The sequence below is a fragment of the Gymnoscopelus microlampas genome (genome assembly GCF_963454915.1).
Source record: "Gymnoscopelus microlampas genome assembly, chromosome: 6".
Lineage (NCBI taxonomy): Eukaryota > Metazoa > Chordata > Actinopteri > Myctophiformes > Myctophidae > Gymnoscopelus > Gymnoscopelus microlampas.
In genome coordinates, this window is record NC_139943.1 from 13399685 (window position 1) to 13418149 (window position 18465).

Sequence of the window (18465 nt, forward strand, 5' to 3'; positions counted from 1 at the left end):
CAGACGAACACAGTTGGAGATAAAACACCTAAGCAGTTTCCTTATCACTCACACCACTGCGAGCAGCTCCATTTTCTAAACTCTGCGGCATTTATGTTAAAGGCCTGGGCCCAGTAGTGGGTGGGTTCATACCAATACATAGCTAGAGGAAGTCAGAATTTTTCCTTGCTCAAAATGGGCCTTTGTAGGGTGACTATGCATGACAGTAAGCAAGCATGATCTGTGACTATGTGCAACAATTAAGGCAATGAGTCTGTAACCTTACCTGTTACCTTATCTGACAGAAATCTATAAAAAGAAAATCTCAAAAATGTCTATTATGGTTGAGTAAATGAAACCCCAATTAAAAAAACTAGCATTTTTAGCGGTGCCAACCGCTCTATACGTGGCTTTTGACTTTTGTATGTCCGTCCGTCCGTCCGTCCGTCGGGCGGTTTCAGCACGGGATGAGCACGGCAAAGAAGCAAACAGCTATAACTTCAGTTTGCAGCATGCCACCAAGTCCAAATTTGGTATGTGGACTTAGACCACCAATAGGGACGAGCATGAATTGATGACGTTATCAAAAAGGGGTCCAGGGACCCCCAGCGCCCGTATGAGCACGGGATGAGCACGGGATTTTAAACAGCTATAACTCCAGTTTGCAGCATGCCACCAAATCCACATTTGGTATGTGGACTTAGACCACCAATAGGCACGAGCATGAATTGATGAAGTTATCAAAGAGGGGTCCAGGGACCCCCCGCGCCCGTATGAGCACGGGATGAGCACGGGATTTTAAACAGTTATAACTCCAGTTTGCAGCATGCCACCAAGTCCACATTTGGTATGTGGACTTAGACCACCAATAGGCACGAGCATGAATTGATGAAGTTATCAAAGAGGGGTCCAGGGACCCCCCGCGCCCGTATGAGCACGGGATGAGCACGGGATTTTAAACAGCTATAACTCCAGTTTGCAGCATGCCACCAAGTCCACATTTGGTATGTGGACTTAGACCACCAATAGGGACCAGCATGAATTGCTGAAGCCCCGCCCCCTCTGTCTTCCCATTGGCTGGCCTTCAAACAGCCATAACTCAAGTTCGCAGCATGCTATGGAGTACAAATTTTGTACATGGACTAAAGCCAGCAATAGGGACTAACTGTCATTACTTAAGCCCCGCCCCCTCTGTCTGCCCATTGGCTGGGCTTTAAACAGCCATCATTCCAGTTTGCAGCATGCTCCCAAGTACAAATTTGGTAAGTGGACTCAGACCACCAATAGGGACGCATTGAAATGAGTTAAGGCCCGCCCCAAAGGCACCGCTTCCTTCACACAGGGTGTGATTTTATTATAACATTGGAAGGGAAAGTGGAATGCCATAATTCATTTGAAGGAGCAGGTGATTGGCTACACTCCTAGAGATTGGTTTGTTGATAGACAAATAACAGCTTCTCTTACTTGGGCACAAAGGGTGCATATTTTTGGCGCTAGTGATTTTCCATTGGAGGTGGCTAAAACCTTTTTTTTCATTTAGTACTAGCAGCCAAGTACACAATTGTTTTGTGAGTTGAGAGTAGAATGCTACAACTTGTCTCCATTCCAATGCAACTTTAAGGGCTGTATAGCGTTAATGACCAGAGATGGAGCCTTGAAGCAAAAGTCTGGTTTAAAACAGTGAAGTGGCTCCATGGTGCTACTGGGATACTAGTAGTTTTTTTGTTGAGTGTGACATGCACAGTGGTACTCTTGGCAGGACCAATTATTCAAAGGGTCGTTGCATTCATCATGTCCATCTATAGCTGTCAGGGACAAACACGTTTCCTTGAGGGAGACGGTACCAGGCTCGTCCCATAATGAGAGCCATTTGGCACACATCAGAACTCGGACCCACGCTGCGGCTGGGCCTCGCCCCTTTTCAGGGCACTCGTGAGGTCCAATCTTGGCCTGCCGCCACATTCTCACACAGGCGTTTCTTGAGGGTAGGGCAGTGGAAGAGAAGTTAAGTTGGAAACAATGATGTACTTAAGGGGCAAACTGTGCAAATGAGATTTGCACACAAAAAAGGCCTTACTCAAGCTGCCCGTCAAACACTCAGCATGACTCAGGGCAAAGGTCACTTCCCTTCATGGGGACTTAAAGCTGTAATGCAGCTCTTACTTAAACGCCTCTATCCGACTGGCAAACGGTAGCGTGCCTCAGGGGTCAAAATGTCCTCCGCCGTCTCCATTGAGTCTATCTGACAGGAATTTAAACACTGACACTGAACGGATAATGGATTTTGATATAGTTTTTACCAAGTTTTCTTAGGTAAAGGTGAAGATACCACTATAGCTCTTCTGCAAGGACGCCAGTGTTTCTCGACTCCGATAAAGCTTGGTCATTGATACCTCAGACCTTGGTTCTCCTCCTGTTTTACCTCTCCCCTTCAGGCAACTAATGGTTGATTCACAAATCAACCCTGTCATTTTGTGGAAACCCTTTCCAATTCTGTGACCATAGCTCTGAAGTTTCGGGGTGTTGTGTCAAATGTGGTGACCTATCGATTTGTGTGTCTAATTGTCTGTCCTTCAATCATCAACGGGCAACGCCTACTTTATCACAACTAATTGTAGGCTTCCTGGCTGTGCCAGCCAGTGTGCACACATTTACAAAGGTTACAAACTGTTGCAGAACTGCCGATATCAATGTCAAATAATGGACAAACCGATATATCAGTTGAGCTTTGGTTTCAACAAAAGACAGCTCCACTCCAGCGACAACGTCACACTAATGGCAGCAAACTTTCAGATGCAGTTTTCCTCCCAGTGTGGAGGAAGAAGGCTTAGGATGTTTACTGTGATCTCTCCCTCTTGAAATACATACTCCTTGGTTTCCGTTGTGTGTAAGCGATAACAGCGATTCTCAAACCAGTTGTCCTCGAACCCCGCCTCTAGTCGCTGTCATTAGCCGTGATACGCACGGGGGGAGCACTCCCCTTCACCACGGCACCAGAGCCTGCCTGCTCGCCCTAACTGCCGGCACTCAAACCTAATTTATGCTGCACCCCGCAATGGCGTCTTCTAAGACGTTATGAGCCACGATGAACGGTTACAATTAAGACGAGGCTCGTTTAATGATCTACTTGCTGTACTTAATTTTTCTCCCATCGTTAAACTTTCGGTGGTTCATCTATTGTTATGGTATGCTGTCTTAGAGGGAGAGTGCTGATTTGAATAGGAAAGCGGTACTATCGTCAGTATCAGTGATGTAATTTCACTCCCCAGTGTACTTCAGCTCCAATTAGCAAGGACAGCAAGCTTCCTCCTCTCCATTCTGTGTGCATGCCTCTCTCTCCCTATGCTCTGCTCCAATGCTGCCTTGTTGGCCACAACACACAAAACAGAATGCTTGCTCTGGTCTGAAAGGCCCTGGAAGGGGCATTCACACCGCAGCTCCTGCCGGCCCTCTGTAGTCATTAGGAGCTCTTCTTCTTTGACAGAGTTGTGCTGAGGGGGCCCTGAGCTCTGTCTGTCTCTGATTTATCACAAGCCTCTGGCAATGAGCGGTCTTTCAGAGAAATGTTTAATTGGAGAGGGGTTACGTAAGTCATGGCCATCTGATTCTGCCTGTCACAATGTGTGCTCTGTTGTAGAGCTGTCTCCTCATGTTCCTGCAGTGATCATCCCGTATATTCTAGGTGATTCAGCTCACGTTTCATTCCCCTGTCAGCCCTGTGTGTGTGTGTGTACTGACAACGCTCATCAATAATCGTCAAAATCAATCTCCGTTGTTTGCATATCCAATGTGCTGTCATTAAATCATTGTCCATGTAATCCGGAAAATAAATCTGCTCACTGAAACAAATCAATTGCCTAGATAATATCTAATGCATATAAAAGGTTTTCATTGTCATCTGCAAGGACGAGAATGACAATGACATTAGTGTGATGGGTGCCATCGTAGAGGAATGGCCAGGTCAAGACAGAGGTCTTCATGCCACATTATGTAATTACACCGACCGGTCTTTCTCCTTGGCCTCTGACTTTGCAGGCCTCCAAGGGTCACTATGAGGTTCAAGTCGCCTTCCCGGGCTATGAATGGAGGAGGGACCCATGTGCGTGGGATAGAGAGTGCCAACTAAGCCCTCAGGGAAGGAAAAGCAATTGAGAGCTATCGTGCGCCGTTACCTTTTCCCCAAACACCGGACGACACCCAATATTGAAACAGTGAATCATCCCTGTCTGCTGTGACCCATGAGATTGGAGCGTGCGACAGTTCTTGAACCGATAGGAACGGGCGCGGCTCTTCTCTCAATCCCTCTCAAGGCTTGATGGTCACATTTGGCTACCTCATATTCGAAAAACATATTTGCTGTCCATCATGATGAGCAAAGTAATGGCCAATGGGAAACCAATGTCCCCTGTGAGTTCAGGAGACATGTCACAATACACGCACTAGCATATTAACCACATTGTAAGTGTGTAAAAGGCTGCCTTTGCATCTGTCAGGTTTAATGTAGTGATTTATTCCAGGGAATCTCATTTGGAGCCACTGCAGTGAGGGGGTCTGCTCAGTGCAGTGGGTTCTTTGTGAGGCAGCACTGTGAGCGGGCTAAGGGGGGGCCAGAGGAACAGGGAAATTAAAGCCATGGAGGGTTTCACACAGTCAGTCAATGTAATCAGTGGACTGGCCTAATCCCTAAAGAAGTGTGCCCAGTGCCCATGCAATGTGTGTGTGTGTGTGTGTGTGAGTGTGACAGGAGAAAAAAGGGAGTAGCAAGTGGAAGAAAACGTCAGAAAATGTGCGTGTGTACTTTGGAGACAGCGAAATCCTACTGTATGTCAATCTGGGCATATAGGAAGCTGTCTGCTGCAGCAGGGCTGAACAGTACTGAGCACCAACCTGAAACAGCCCCAGGGCCCTGATCTCAGGGTTTAACACAGGACGAGCTGGCCCTGATGAGGAGACTGCTGAAACCCATCCCTCCCTACTGAATCGAGCCTGCTCTCACCTCCCTGCGCCACTGCAATGCTGCATGTGCTTTATGACCAATAGGACTGCCTCTTGATGCCAAAAGTGAGAGAAAGAAGGAGGTAGGAAATATGCAATGCACAGCGACGCCAGTTATGCACAATTCGCATGATGTGTCGATTGCCGACAAGAACTGATCTGAAGGTTAACAGCGCATCGCTGTGCAATAGATCAGTTCTAGTCGGCAAGCGACACTGTTGTGCGATGGAGTATAAATACTTAGATTTACTGGGAATGTTGGTAATATGGGATTTCACCACTATGTAATCGGCTTGGATGCGTGTCTATACAAACGTAAGCTTGGAACCCATTCGGTAAAAAAAAGGGGAAAAATAATTCCCTTTGTTTTTGCCTCTGGGGGCTCCAGCTCTTTTTGTGTCGAAACAGGAACTCGGTTTGGCTCCCCCCCTTTCTTAGTCCACTTCCTCCCGGGTGCTTCTGCATTTATTCCTACTAACAACAACACTACATGTTTAGGGCAGTGTTGCTGATAGATTCTGTGGTTAGCAGAATTTGTCTTGAGAGATTAATACAAACACAACTGGCCGTGTCCTGGGAAGGGACTGGGACTCCTACGGACTGGGACTCTTACGGGCTAGGACTCCTACAACGGGCTGGGACTCCTACAACGGGCTGGGACGGGAGCAGTAGGACATAGGTACTATGTCCTCCTGGTGGGTACTCGACACTGGCAAGTGAGCAAGTAGTAGAATAATACAATAGCAGTGGCAACACGAAAATGTGTGGGGAGGATTCATTGGCGACGATTACTTTGGGAGAAAATGTGGTAATCTCATTGGCTAATCTAAATGAAAATAAATAAAATACAAGAATAATGTCTGCTACTTTTCCTCTCTGAAAATATACCACATGTCTTTTATGAAATGGATGCCTTAAGGGCTGACAGTCACATATGTTTCTTGCTCTCTCTCATTTACATGAGTGACAGAGAGAGTGTGGTCTGGAAGTGTTGAACTGACAGCCTGCATTCTGCCTGGATGGTGCCATGTTGGGGGATTCTCAGAACTGGCACTTGGGGTGGTAGGGGGCAATGATCTTAGGCCTACTGTCAAAAGGCTGGCAGAGGTGGGCATAAACACGCCCCCATTCCTTCCTGATGCCTTGGGAGACACCATGGCAACCAGGCGGAGAGAATCGGGCCCTCCTCAGTCCTCACCATTCCATGCATGCCCGACATGCTCCTTTGTCAATCGTCTGAAGTCTCCCACTTCTGTGGTCCTTGGAGCAGAGATAACGGAGAGGGCTTTAATGTTGAGCATGATCCTCCTCCCTCCCTCCCGCCCTCACTGCCTCCCATGGAGTCCTGCCTGCCATCTCTTCTCTTTTTCTCCTCTACTGATGGGCCCCCTCACATCGAGACCTCCTCCTCCAAGGCTATGGTGGCGAGCGTTGGCCGCGATTATGCCATGGCTGTGCCGTTTCAAAAGGCCCTGCTCCGAGTCACGTTTCCTGCAATTGCGCCGCAGTATGAATCTAAAAAATGCTGTCACTCTCTTAAGATTTTCCATTTCAGCCTGCAGAATCCCAGAGGCATTAACGGACAATCGGAACTTTCTTCAAAACGCTGCTTGAGAATTCCGGCATTCGTTCAGCACATGGCACGACTGCTCTCTTGCACTCAGCATACAAAAGGGTGATTGTGCGGGGCCCGGGAGTAAAGCTCAGTACTCAGTGGGCGCCCGTGGAAAATGGCGAGATGACTCCCTCACTCGGGAATACTGACATCACACAGACGGCATGTTCTGCTCTGTTGGCGCTGCTGCTCGTTTCAGTAGCACAAGCAGCCAACAGAATAAGGCATCAGGCTGATGGACATACTGCATTTGGCCAGTCCTTTAATTGCATATTAAAGTGTTTACAAGCTGTATGAAACAGATAAGAGTTTACAAGGGACTAATTTGTCAAACACATCCTTTGATTTCATCCCAGCCTCCATACATAGTATGATCATTTTAAAGGATTCCATGAAAAAGAAAATGATATCTTTATAAAATGTAAAGAGCTCTCTTTTTGATACATCACAGACAATTTAGAAAAATCAATGTTCTCATTTTAAAATCAATATTATATCTAAGGTGCAAGCTGTCTAAAAGAGCGTTTGTGTGTCCTTGTGTCCGTCCCTCCGCACCTCCATAAATAAGACTGTCGTCACCAATAACAAGTCATCAACATCAGAGATCCACAGGGAAGCCATGCTATGCGGCCCTCACATCTACATCACACCACTGATCGGTGCATGTTACGCTTGTGACATCCACCGTCCACCAGTCTCAATATATGGGCATGTTACGATTGTGATGTCCGCCATCTTCCACCGACCAAAGCCAAAGATTAAATCTGACTTAGGCCAAATTATTAGGCATTTTTTTGGCAGTCACAAAACCATGTGACTTAGGCCCAAAAAAATTGCTATTTTGGCCTAAGTCACACTAGGGAGTTAGGCTATTATACTAAAAGGGGAGGGAATAGTATGATCCTTTTCAATTAGTAGATAGGTGACTTTACCAGAGGTGGCCAGTGTCATGATGAAGAGCTGACTTAAAACTGTCTACATTTTCCTGTTTTCCCTCTTCTGAGCTCCCTTCACTGGCTTCCTGGAGATGACCTACAAGGCCATCAAGGCACCCCCCTTACCTTCAGGACATGATCCAGCCCTACACCCCTTCCTGCCCATAGATCAGCTAACCCAGTCTGTCCCTTCCTTCCCTACAACACCCTGTCCATCACTTCAGGTGTCCTAGAAGACCATTCTCCATCCTTGGCTCTCAAGCTGTACAAGATTGTATTGTAGTTATACTATGCAGATGTGCAGCATGTTTGTTACTTGTTCACATGTGTTATTTAGATAGACATGCTGTATACTGTACTGTTTGCTTGACCACAAATGCTAAGAGTTTTAACTTTTAGGTAGCATTTAGGTAATTTAATTTCAATTGCGTGACCCGGTAGTTTGTTGACTAGGGTTGATGAAATTTACTCTGATCTTTTAAGTCGCTTAGTATTTATTAAAAAAAAAAATATATATACTCTTACCCACTTCCATATGGAAACAGAACCAAGAAAACAGTGAACCAAATTCTATTCACCAACATTTCTATATTATTCCCAACATGTGTGACAAATTACTGCATATTAATCCCAACGGGATTAACACATTTCCATGTGTCACATTATGGCTAAAAATGTGGTAACTCGACTTCAATGAGCTGCAAGTGCTTTTGATTTGGATGGTTTGTTATGTTCGTTATGAAAAATAAAAATAGTAATAATTAATGAATTATTTAAAATGGTCTTATGGCACGATCATACTGGACTCGTAATATGTAATAAAATATTAAGACGCATATTATGATGCGTTATGAAGCTTATAACATTCTTACAATATGCTCATAATAGAATACCGATGCTTAATAATGCCCCATGCACAACTATTCACAGCTATATGTAAGAATGTTATCTTAAGGAATCCACACTTTATATTTTACAACTGACTGATGGTGTTCCACATTCCCCTGGTATAAGGGTTCCCTGCTTGTGGCTACTAGCACATAGAGCTTTGAAATACAGATTCATAATTAGATTGTCGTTTCTTTCTTGAGGGTGACAGACAGATATAACTGTAGCAGTCAGTCAGTCAGGTTGCGATGTTTGATGAGAGAAGCAGCGCTCGCTGTGTTGGACTAGCGCATGCATCTCAGAGTAGGATCATGAGACCTGGGGAAACCTCCCACCGCAGATGGTTTTTGATCAGCCAGTCTCTTTCATTCTTTACCCTCCTGCTCACGCGCGCTTCCCATTCACCAACACACCGTACCCTGCTACCAATTAAAGAGTGTGGGAGAGCACAGGTGTGATGGGAGTGGGACTCTGTTTGATGCAAAGACAGCCATTTATCTGTGTGTGTGTGTGTGTGTGTGTGTGTGTGTGTGTGTGTGTGTGTGTGTGTGTGTGTGTGTGTGTGTGTGTGTGTGTGTGTGTGTGTGTGTGTGTGTGTGTGTTCACGTTGATTCTTTCAGGTCGCGTACTCTACATATGTGTTTGCCATATCAAATCAAGGAGATACTGACAGCTTGACACGAGGAGTCAAAGCCAGGCTACACACATTGAATCCTGAAGCATGAGTGAAACGACTTCATCTCTTGCATGTGTCTGATGGCTTCCTTTGCAAATGACTGAGCCCCTTAACATGCAAAGCTGTCAGGTTTTCTATTGATTGGTAAAAATGGTGGAGGGAGTGTGCTATTATTGTGTGTTGGCTAATGCATACCTGTTAAATGGTGATGGAGTTAAGTGCAGTCACTCTGACTCACTCTGATTTACTCCATCACTTCACTCATGCTCCTGCCTGGAAATGAATGCTGACTGGGAGGAAATATAGCTCTCTCCTCCATCTTGACATATGAGAATGTTTTTATCCACTTCAGGGCAGGCCACACAACCCCCCTCAACAGTAACTACTGGGTCATACTGACTAAATCAAATACCGCTATATTTTTAACCAAGTATCTCACCATCGACAATGTGACAACATTTTGGGGATGATTGTCAGTGCTTTCAGAAGATATTTTACACACATTTCCACAATTTTATAGATAGAGGCATTCATTGTTCATTTCATTCGTCCAGAACAATCTAACAAGTTCAGATATGTTTTTGTAATGCAGCCTTTAACAGTAGGATTGTGACTTGTCCTGTCACAATACCAACCTGCAATCATTTAGAGACCAGGGGCTTTCAAAGTGTGAGGCGCACCCCCCTGGTGGAGTGCCAGAGCATTGCGTGGAGAGAGAGACATGATTGTTTGATTGTTTTGTTCACTTTTGCTTTGGCAAAATAAACGTAGGTTTTCTCATGCCAATAAAGCTCCTTTGAACTGAATTAAATTGAATTGCCATGAGGTGAAAGGGACAGTTACGGTTATGAGGTGAAAGGGACACCAGTTGTTCACCAGGATGAACAACATGAAGTTAATTATGCCCACAGATTCACACAATAATTATTTGCTGTGACATTTGTCATTACATTATCATCCATGCAAATTACCGGTAGTTTGCCTACTGTACATCCAGCTCTGCGTCTCTGCTCTCTCTAGGTCGTCCTAGGACGAGCCCTTCAGCAGTGTCTCCAGTCATCTTGTCACTAAAAAATAAGCTTCTGACCTCCCAAAACAAACTGATTTGACTACTTCTCAGCCTAAAGCCCATGACGCACCTACTTCCAACACACTTTGCTAGTCTGGGATGGCTCAGGGTAGCAGACAGGGTTATTTATGCAAATACAAATGGGATTGGTATTTAAGATAGTCAAAGGGGCAGTGCCCTCAATACCCTTATACCTGACTAATTACTTCTCCAAAGTGAGTGACACCCACAGCCACAATGCTAGAGGGAGCGACCATGATCTGGTACTATCCACATTTAGAACGAACATGGGAAAATTCTCATTCTACTACACCAAAATGTGGAATGCCCAGACACTATCCATTAAAAGATGTGAATCAATGGTTTCTTTCAAAACTGTCCTGAAAAAGCATCAGGAGACCACAAGGGGAGGTAAATGTAAATTCCCATCGAAAGGAAGTGTCATTCACTGCCACCGTCTTTCAATTCAATTCAATTCAACTTTATTAAAGTGTCAAATCACAACAAGTTGTCTCAAGACACTTTACATGTAGAGATGTGACGCGACAGTCTTTCTTTGTACATACAGTGTTTTGTTTTGTTTTGTATTTGACATGTATTATTGTATTATTTTGTTATGCCATGTTGATGAATTGAATTACATAGGACCACAATGGAAACAAGTGCCCAGGACTTTTTTTGCGTTATCCTTTTAGCCTAAATGTCCGACTGTACCACGTGCTGTTTACGTTTCTGACTAATGAAGTATTCACTCAATCAATCTTGATCCTTCATACATTTGGCTAGCTCTGCATCTTTCTTTATTACCTCTTACTTTTGGTTTCCATTTATATTGTGCTCTTGCTGCGTGCTCTGCATGGGGCTCACTCATTTGTAAACGGCGTGCATGCATGAGTGTGTAAACTGAAACATGGCAATGGCACAACTCGTCCCTTTTACTTGAATCTTTATCAGTTTAAAGTGGTGCATTGTCTGTTCATGAGGAAGAAAACTCGGCGGCCCCCAGACTCTCCTTCTATTCTGTCTTTCTGTGTCAGAAACTGGCTAGGCCTTTCAAGCATAGAGGCAGCTGAAACAAGACTCAAAATGAGTGACATCATGGCATGTAGGGGAGGGGGATCCAGACGATTCAGTCTGGATACCTAGCCTACACATGTTGTGTATAGGCCGCTCTGAGCACCGTCTCTCTGTCAAGAGCAAATAAATCCTGGAGCAAACAAATCAAGGCATCTTTATAACTCCATCAACTGCAAAATCTCCATTTCTTTTTAACTCCGCACTACTGAAGTAGCTCTCTTCTCAAGCTCTGTTTTATAAACAAATGCAATGTTTCATGGAGTTCTTTCTAACCAGTCAACTTAATCTTCCCTTCACACTCAGAAAAATTACAATTACATTTACAATCTATAGGCATTCTTGGTCTTCATCAGAGCAACTTATAACTGTCAACCAACAACATATCAAAGTGCTTAGCTAATTTAACTTCAAAGGAAGTGTGTAACATAACCATAGACTTGCATTAATACCCCCCCCCCCCAGCGGTTTATCAATCCGGCGTCTCTGAGTGACATTGACCGTTATCTGCATTTCAGTAAGATTATGTTTTTAGACTGATGTTGACTTAATGCTGAATAGTAGCTTCCTGCATGCTTTTATAACACTTTGTCATGTAAAATACACATTCGGTTTCTCTTGACATATTAGTAAATATACACTGTCCTTACTAGCAAAGAAAATAGCCTAACAGTAATGTCATTGGAAGGAGAGGGGGTGGGGCAGGGGCGTTCTGACCACTGTCCCGGACTTCCCGGAAAACGCTTAGGCTATCCATGCTCTCCTACGAGATGATGATGGCCAAACCACTGATGAGACACAGACGGCCTCAGTAATTATTGTACAACCCCAGCTCTGTTTGTGTGTAAACAATCAAAGCCTCTGTTTTTCACAAATGAGATTCTCTGACCTGGTGGAGGTCGTTCCCCAAGGTGAACTCCTGGAAGTATCCGGGGGCGGCCGAGGAGGCGCGGAGAGCCTGCCACAGCTGGTGCTGGCAGCCTCCCAGATAGTGGGAGCGCACCCCTGGCAGGAGGTTGTAGTTCCTGAACACGTAGGCCTTCAGTGGAGTGCCCCGGTTCACTATGGTGCTCACGGCTGCCACCTGCAGGACGGCACACATCATCCTCTGACATTATAGCACACGTACTGTAGCAGCATGATTTCACAAGTACTGTACATCATGGTGTAAAATGCAGGTTATGCAAGTCTGCAATTGGACAGATGAGGGTTAAAGATCGAAGGGAATATGATATAAGCCTGGGCTTAGGCTTCATCCTCTGCTGATGTAACATACTGAGAGCTGTGGCATATAAAATGTACATTACATAATTAAACTTCTTTTTTTTAATGATGAAATATAACAAAAGTGGAATGTACAGCACCCCCCCATAGAGATGACATTATAAAATGAATAGTTCCAGTACTTGATTATGATTGGCTGAGCAGTGTTCGAAGCCATCGTAAAATGCTCACATACTGTACCAGTATCTGTGACCACTGTGATCAGTATTACAGCAGCAAACAAATTGCTTCGAAATGTGCGATTTTCTTGTTTGTGTAGGCAGTCGGGGCTACTTCTTGTAGTCAAATTGTAAAAAATGTTTTAAATGGGATATATCTAAGATTTTCATGTTGCCATATTTGGTAACTGTTTCCTAAAAGAAATAAGCAATAATAAGGTGGTGGTCTGCAGTGATTTTGGAACAGGCAGGGCCCCTAAGAATGCCCCTGAGCTGTTCTAACATCAATTTAAACCACAGCCTCTTGGGGCTTATTGCTTTATTCTACTGTTCCAGCATCGACACCAATAGAATATACCACAGGAAAGAAAGAACACAGTGATTGGCTTGGCAATCAATTTAAATATCACCTCCAGCTCCAGCAGATCAAGTCTAATCCTACCAGTTCAACTCATTTTGCTCTGCACCCAGGCTGGCTGAAGCCTGTTTTTTTTTTTACTTTGTCAAACGACAGTGCCACGCGCCAAAAATAGCAAATCTACACTCTCAAGCTCAAAAGGCGTCACATCTGCAACGCCTTGTGAGCTTGTAAATCTGCTATTTTCGGCACATCACGCCGTCCTACCACGGAGCATAAATTAAGCATTACAGTGCATTTTCCCTTCCGTGCACATCCAAGACCTGCAGTGGAATAGCAAGGGGTGGTATAATCAGACAGAGACAGAGCCGGCGGGCTTTCTCTGTAACCTCATTATAGACGTTCTGGGATACAGGCTGACTGGGCCGTGCTACACCAAGAGACAACAGGTAGCGGCGAGACAGAACATCATCTGACGCTCACCTTTGGGCAGTTGGGGTCTCTTGAAGTTTCCACCATGAGATCAGCGCCCATCCTCTCTCTGTGGAGGAGACGAAAGGGCGATGTTATACGGCATGGTGTACGCTTTCTTTGGTTTATGCTTTCCTTTTGTCTGCAAGCTATTCCTAACGCTCCTAACACGTGTATTGTACTGTGTAGGGCTGGGCAATATATCAATATTATATTGATACTGTGAGATTGTATGAAATGATGGATATTGTGATATCGTGACATGGCATAATTACATGTCGTCTGTTCCTGCTTTTAATCCATTAAAACCGGGAAAGCATGTCAGCGTGTCATTTTAGATTTTAGGTTGGCTTTTCAAAAATAGCAGATATACAAGCTTCGTGCCGCACTACGAGCTTGTGCATCTGCTGTTTTCTTTTCATTCCTTTCAAAATGTTTTAAGTGTGAGAACTACTGATTTAGAAGGCATTTGTAAAATCGGCCTCAGTTCTTATTAGGTTTAAGGCTGCATTACAGTGATGTCATGTGATGTCATTTTCTGAACACACCTGTCTGTTCTATTTGCCTTGGCCCCCTCAGGCAAATTTATCTGACAGTTACAGTGGAGAGAAACAAGAAACAGGGAGAGAGAATAGGGGAGTGGCATGCAGTATATCAATATTGAGGTATTTGGTCTGAAATATTGTGATATTTGAATTTTCCCAAATTGCCCAGTCCTAATAATAAGGGTTGAACATTAACCTCAATCAGAAATGCCATCCTTTTATCCAGCAATGGAGGGAGAGTCTAAAAAGCATACATCTGATGGAAAGCATTACAGCTAGACTACATACAGTATGAGGACAGAGGATTTCAATATCAGATGGACACCGGTAGTAATGCAGTTGCCCAGACTGATTGGGGATGCAGGCCCCCCTTAATGTCGTTGGACAGGAGTTTATTGAACGGCCTGGTTGCCTGTCCTCCCTGCGCTATTGGCCGGAGTGTCCTAAAGGTCATGTATGGACGATTGGTGATGTTAGAATAATGATTTTTGGTTGCCTGTGTCTGTGATGCCTTCGGAAGTTTTCTGTGTGTCTGATGCTGTTGAATGTGTGATGTAATTTGTTTGTATGTACGTATGTCCATAGAATGAGATTACAGAATGTATTAAAATGGAAATAAAAGTCAAGTGCAAAAAAAAAAGAAATGCTATCCTTTTGTGCTTTCGTAAATCTGCCTTCTAGTACATGATGATGCATGTAAACTGATGGTATGACATTCTGTATAGTAGTGTGTATATCTGTCTGTCTCTTATATGTCATCATGATTTGTGTGCATGGGGATCTCATCTTAAACAAGCTAAGTGCTTAATGAGCTATCCAGTTTAGTAGACCTTGTATTGTGAATTTGTACTTCCATGTACTGTTATGTACTGTCATGTACTGTTCTCATGTCTTACTAAATAAAGTACATCAATCAATCAATCAAGCATGATAGCATGCTCTTCCCCTGTCCACAGTGTAACAGTGGAACTGATTTGACGATGTTATGACATTATAATAACACAGTGCGACAGTGGAACTGACTTGAGAATTTTCTCCCAGGCCTCGCTGTCATAGAAGGCGTGGCTCCAGCCCATCTTCACTGTGCCGACGATGACGTTCTGCTTGAAGACGTCTGAGCCCAGCCTCCTGTACAGATCGTCACATTCACTGAGGGGGAATTGGAATACACCCAGCATGAAGCCTAGAATTGCTCCTGTGGACATAAAACACACGTTTATAAATGTGTACTGAGGCAGACACACACACACACACACACACACACACACACACACACACACACACACACACACACACACACACACACACACACACACACACACACACACACACACACACACACACACACACACACACACACACACACACACACACACACATAGATACACATGCAATTACCCACGTAAACACAGACACAAATGATTGAGAGACAATAAGAAGCCTTTTAAACATGCCCTTGTCAACAGGAAGTCCAGAAAATTCGGCACGTCTTCAGAGAACACCATTAAAAGGTATGGGAGTTGCTGACAAAGAACCACAGCAGCAATGTAAAGCTCATCCTCCTATCCGTCCCTCGGCTAGTCAAGCCCTAAGGTCTACTGACAGGGACTTGATGGGGGGATAATTGCCTGATGGATTATCTCTTAAGGGTATCATTACACCGGGCTCATCCATTCCCAGCCAGTGGATGTGATTATCGTGGCCACTATGGCCAGAGCACTGCTGTTCTGTTTGCTGTGTTACCGTGTACATTATGCATGCACACACAGTCACAGCATAATTTTAAAGAGAAAAAGAAAGAATATATACACACTATTTGCAAAGCTTTTGTGACACAAATTCTCTCAGCAACTTCATCACAACGTCCCCGGTTCGATTCCTGTTGTAAACGTATGCAGCGTGACTTCCCCCCTCTGCACTGTCATCATGTCTAAATAAAGAAATAAGGGCATGGCATTGACCTCATTGGCATGGTAGAACATGAAGAACTTGGGAGAACAAAGGTGAGGGGTAGGGGAATGATTTGTGTGGCCTGCGCTAGCCAGATGTGGCACAGATGGGTTTTGAATGTTGCAAATATAATTTCATCTGGCAAGGAGATTACCATGGTACTGCAACACACTCACACAAACGCTGACTCCAACTGGAGGGATTACAGTGTGAGAGAGAGTTGCTGGGAGGCACAGAAGGGAGGAAATGGCTAGCAGCTTGGGACAAATAGGAACTACACGTGTTAATTTAAGGACACTGCTTTGCAGGGGGAAAGCATTGCTTTGTAACCTGCTGCATTGCAAGGTCATAGACAGACTGAATGTGATCCACAGTACCCTCTAGTGGTGATTTTGCATATTGATGAGAAAAGGCTAAATTGTATACATGCTGCTTGGTACAAAATGAATTTCCGCAAGGACAATAATGCATCTATCTATGCTTGAAAGATAAAACTACAGAATGTAAGGATAATATAGTTGAAGAAAGTGACATACACCTCAAATTTCAAGACATAAAGCCTGAATTCCTAACTAACATTCCCCAGTCTAAATATCATCACTGTAAAACCCTGGCTTTCCACATTAACGTGTCCAGCACACCAGGGGCGTTTCTTTTTGTGTGTGTGAAATTAATTCACTCGGAAATATATTTTTTTCAAACTGCTGTTTGTGTCATGCATGGATTAAAGCTAAATCAAATCTCACGACTGAAAAAGTTTGTATGGCCAAGCCCTAATGTGCGATTTGTGAAACAGTGTGTAAGGAGCTTGTAGATAGGCTATTTTTGCTCCCATAGAAGACATGCTGGCGTCTATAGAACTTTAATCCATCGTGTCATGACAAGAGTACATCCACACAGGTCGCAAATATTACTCGGTCTGTAAAAAAACATTTAGGACGCAAATAGCTGAAAGAAAATGGGCTGAATAAAGGATTTGTTGAAGATTAAAACTACAACACTGCCTAAATAATAATGGCCTTGGCTTTGTTATATGGTCCAGCCAGATTCAGATTAGTGTGTCAGTGAGGCAATTGAGACCAGACAAGAACACAGTGCTAAATGGGTCAATGGGAGATTGGTACCGGCGGGTCCAGTTTTTAAATATAGTTTATACATTTTTTTTAAAAATCCTATCTGTTAATTTAACTCTGAGAGCGTACAAAATGAATTTCAATGGACACTTACTTACTTAGGACTGTAACTCTGGAGTGTACACTCTCAGCGTTAAATATGAACACTTCCTAGGGTCCCCAGATGACAGTAAAGTGACAATTTAAGTACTTTTAAGACCTTTTTAATACATACAAAAAAAGAAGAAAAAAGGAAAAAGACAATTTCTGCATCAAAAGTAATCAACAAACTATACTATAAAAACTAGTCAAACATTGGCCAAATTGTCAAATAACATAAGAAAGAGGCAAAGATTGTGAAAATAGCCGATCTACAAGCTCACATTACATCTGCTATTTTCACAATATTTATCTGTGGAACCGAGTCAAACTAAATTTAATGCCTCAACTCCAAAAATTCCAAGTGCTTGTCAGGGTGGTGGGGTCCCCAGTTCAAATAGGGTTCTTTTGGGGGGTTGCGGCCTGAAAACTTTGGGAACCCTTAGGTGTACACAACATACAGTATGCTTATGTTTTGTACACTCCTAACCAATGGGCTACATGGCCCGTCGGGTTCCCAAGGCTACTTACAGTATTTCTTACTTTACATAAAGAAGTAGGGCAGGAGGACAACATACCTGTGCTGACTCCACAGATGTAATCAAACAGCTGGTAAACGCGTTTTCCTGTCAGCGACTCCAGTCTGTGCAGAGCCTGAAGGGCAACCAGTCCTCTGAAAGACAAAATACACCAACAGTTCACATTGGTTATCGGTAAATGGACTGCATTTATATAGTGCTTTTATACAAAGCGCTTTACTTCACATTCACCCATTCACACACCGATGGTGGCAGAGGAAACCATGCAAGGCAGAAGGCACCCAACCTGCTCATCGGGTGCAGTTAGGGGTTCAAGTGTCTTGCTCAAAGACACTTCGACAAGCAGTCAGAGGAGGAGCCGGGAATCGAAACCTGGAACCTTCAGATTCCAAGACGGCCGCTCTACCTCCTGAGCCACTGCCGCCCCCAATCACATCTCAAGATATTAATACACTCACAACTCCATGAGAGATACAAACAAAAGCACACACACAGGCTATATACGGTAGCTTGTGTACAGAATTGAATTGTGTATTGAAATCCCCTCAGTAGTCTGATTTATACCACCAAATATAAACTCAAGTAAGTTATAAGCAATGATTAACGCTGCAATCCAAAACTTATTTTAATGAATACAACATCATATTAAGATGAGAGAGAAGCTGATAAACAGCCAAAAGACACGCACATCCTAGACCTACTAGGCTGGATCAAAACA

At 43.9% G+C, this 18465-nt stretch overlaps 1 protein-coding gene across 1 annotated transcript in view; it reads right to left on the reverse strand.

The window, feature by feature from the left end:
* Positions 1 to 18465, reverse strand: part of LOC311046596 (calcium-independent phospholipase A2-gamma-like) — a 33020-nt gene that overhangs the window by 7652 nt on the left and 6903 nt on the right. Inside the window, exons 5-8 of the mRNA XM_084059018.1 lie at positions 17787 to 17881; positions 15071 to 15242; positions 13515 to 13572; positions 12121 to 12315 (exon numbers count right to left, since the gene is read on the reverse strand). Of these exons, the coding sequence (XP_083915144.1) occupies positions 12121 to 12315; positions 13515 to 13572; positions 15071 to 15242; positions 17787 to 17881 (520 nt within the window). The remainder of the gene's footprint in view (positions 1 to 12120; positions 12316 to 13514; positions 13573 to 15070; positions 15243 to 17786; positions 17882 to 18465) is intronic.